Source organism: Lepisma saccharinum, unplaced genomic scaffold, assembly GCF_977018435.1.
Source record: "Lepisma saccharinum unplaced genomic scaffold, izLepSacc3.1 HAP1_SCAFFOLD_773, whole genome shotgun sequence".
In the NCBI taxonomy this organism is placed as follows: domain Eukaryota; kingdom Metazoa; phylum Arthropoda; class Insecta; order Zygentoma; family Lepismatidae; genus Lepisma; species Lepisma saccharinum.
In genome coordinates this window covers 85,751-88,611 of record NW_028143436.1, presented here as the reverse complement: position 1 = coordinate 88,611, position 2,861 = coordinate 85,751, and the positions used below count along the sequence as shown (strand labels likewise).

At 41.3% G+C, this 2,861-nt stretch overlaps 1 protein-coding gene across 1 annotated transcript; it reads left to right on the top strand.

Annotated features, from left to right (window-relative positions):
- The first annotated feature begins 1,185 nt into the window (after positions 1 to 1,185).
- On the top strand, positions 1,186 to 2,496 carry LOC145983317 (zinc finger MYM-type protein 1-like). The gene has a single exon (XM_083116461.1). It carries the CDS (start codon positions 1,186 to 1,188, stop codon positions 2,494 to 2,496), a length of 1,311 nt encoding a protein of 436 aa, XP_082972587.1.
- Positions 2,497 to 2,861: the final 365 nt, after the last annotated feature.

Here is a 2,861-nt window from a genome sequence, read left to right as displayed (position 1 = left end):
GTTGTTTTAAGTCCACTTTATGCACAGCAAGGCTAATCGGGACTGGACCTACAGTTTAAAATGGGATCTGAAACACTTGTGCCTCCACCGGGTATCAAACCCGGAACCCCTTGATTACAAGGCGACGACACTACCACTGCGCCATCGGGGAGGCCCGAATATGTTTTAAGTTCTATTATTATGACGCAAGTGGTGTTCCCAGGGTCTTTTTACGGTCCCCATTTTGTCATATTTTCCTTCCTTTGACGTTTTTTCTTAGATATACTGGGCCAAAAGGGGGTTATGTCTACCATCCACCCCCCCCCTTCGCCCCGTGCACGCCATTGAATGACACTTTATTACTTAAATATTAATGTACATACTCGTTCTGCTGAAATGATTCTGATTCCTCCGCGTAATTTTTATCTCCAAACTGATATATCTTTCCTTTGTGACGGATAAAATTAAGGAAATAGGTTGGTATCACTTTCTGTTGTTTCAGAGATTTTCAAAGTGATCTTGTGTGGATGCTTGCATTTGCAGTTGTGGAAAGCGCTTGGGATAGTGTGAGTGTTTGTTGCTTCGTGTTTTGTGCTGTGAATTTATCGGAATGAACGCGTATTTAGGAACGGTTGATGTGAAGTGCGGGTGTATTATTGAGCAATTGAAAATGGCTTCGTTTAGCTCGAGAGAGATAAGTGTTAAAATGAAAATCGTGGAAGGGGGTCGACCAACACCGCATTTACCGGACTTAAAACAAGTTAGCCCAAGGGGCTTTGTGCGACATTTCCAAAGCAATTTGTACCACAAGTTTATTTGGCTAGCAGGTTGTGAAGCACGCAGTAGGTTGTACTGTTGGCCATGCGTATTGTTCGCCGTGCACAAGACGAACTCCGTGTGGTCAAGTGAGGGATACTGTGATCTGAATAACGTGCACAATGCATTACAGAGACATGAAAAAGCAGAATCTCACATAAGGGCATTTTTAACTCTGAAGGAATTCGGAAAATCTCGTTTGGATTTTGCTCTGGATCACCACAGACTAGTAACAATCGAGCGCCATAACAAAGTTGACGTCAAAATCGCGATATTTTAAACCGTCTTGCAAGTGTAACAACCTTTCTTGGTAGTCAAGAATTATCATTCCGGGGACACAATGAAAGTGAGGCATCATTGAACCGTGGAAATTATGTAGAACTTGTAAATATGTTGGCAGAATTTGTTACTTTGCTGGCAAGTCATTTGCAGAATTCTACAACATTTACTGGCTTGTCAAGTGAGATTCAGAATGACCTTATTAAAAGCACGAGTGGTGTCATAACGGACGCAATTAAGGCCGAGGTAAGTGAAACCAAGTTCGTAGCTATTATGATCGATGAATCCTCGGACGTATCACGGAAATCGCAACTTTCGACGATGTTTCGTTACGTGACGAAGTCAGGAAAAATTGTTGAGCGTTTCTGGGGGTTTGAGGATTTCAGCAGGAACCGAACTGCAGCTGTAATTGCTGCCCACGTTGTTGAAACAATTCGAAAACTAGGCTGGGAATCAAAATTGGTGTGTCAAACATACGACGGGGCAGCCGTAATGGCAGGGGATCTCTCGGGGACACAAGCACGAGTCAGTCAGATTTTCCCTAGTGCAATATTTGTTCACTGTTTTGCACATTGCTTAAATTTAGTACTTTCTCAAACAGTGAGCAACATTAGTGAATGCAAAGTGTTTTTCTCGACGCTAAGTGGCCTTGCTTCTTTCATTTCGCATTCGACAAAAAGAAATGCTGCTCTCGACGATATAGTTAAAGCAAGGTTACCTGAAGTGGTTCAGACCAGGTGGAACTACAGTGAACGGCTTGTACAAAAAACGTCCGAAAATAGAGTGAAGATAATTGAAATGTTTGAGGACATTATTGGCAATGCACAAGACTGGGACAGTGAAACAATTTCTTCTGCGGGTGGTTTCTTGGCATTCCTGGATAGTTTCGAAACCAACTTTTTTCTTCTCTTGTTTGGGGAAATATTTTCCTTGACGGGATATTTATTTAATGTGCTGCAAACAAAAACTATGGATATTGGATTTTGCCTCAAAGAAATTGAAAGTGTCAAAAGTGACATTACCAAGAAACGAGAACAATTTGACATAATTTATACAAGGACAATAGATATTGCAGGAGTACCACAGCCGAGAAGGAAGAGGAACAATGTAGGCGACACAAAATCTCAGTACCAACGTATATATTGTGAAGTTATAGACAACATCATAAGCCAACTGTCTTCACGTTTTGAAAACCTTGAGGCCCTACGATTTGTTGAATTGCTCGATAGCGGGAAATTTCGCATGTATGCTGCTACATTTCCAGAAACTGCCTTCTCATCGCTTATGCAACTGTACATCCAGCATTTTGACAAAACCTTGTTGCACACCGAGCTCAGTATTGCCTATTCTCGGGATTGTTTCCGCAATAAGAGTGTAAAGGACATCTTGAAGTACATTGTTACAACGAATTACAACAAGTGATGCCCGAACTCCACAAACTGTGTCTGCTACTACTGACTATACCAGCCACAACAGCGTCAGTTGAAAGATCGTTTTCAACGCTGAAACGTATCAAGACATTCGCCAGGAACAGCATGGGTCAGGAAATGTTGTCAGCCCTTGCTCATTTGTCCATTGAGAAGGAACTATTAAAGGAACTCAAAATGGATGAAACTAAATTTTACGATTGTGTGCTTAAACATTTTCTAGAGAAGAAAAGAAGAATGGAGTATGAATATCGTCACTAAGGGTGGCATCCAATGGACCAAGAGTTTGAAATTTATTGTGGTGAGTACATCGTCTATGCATGTGTTTCTTTGCTTTGAAATGAATTTTTTATTGTTTGT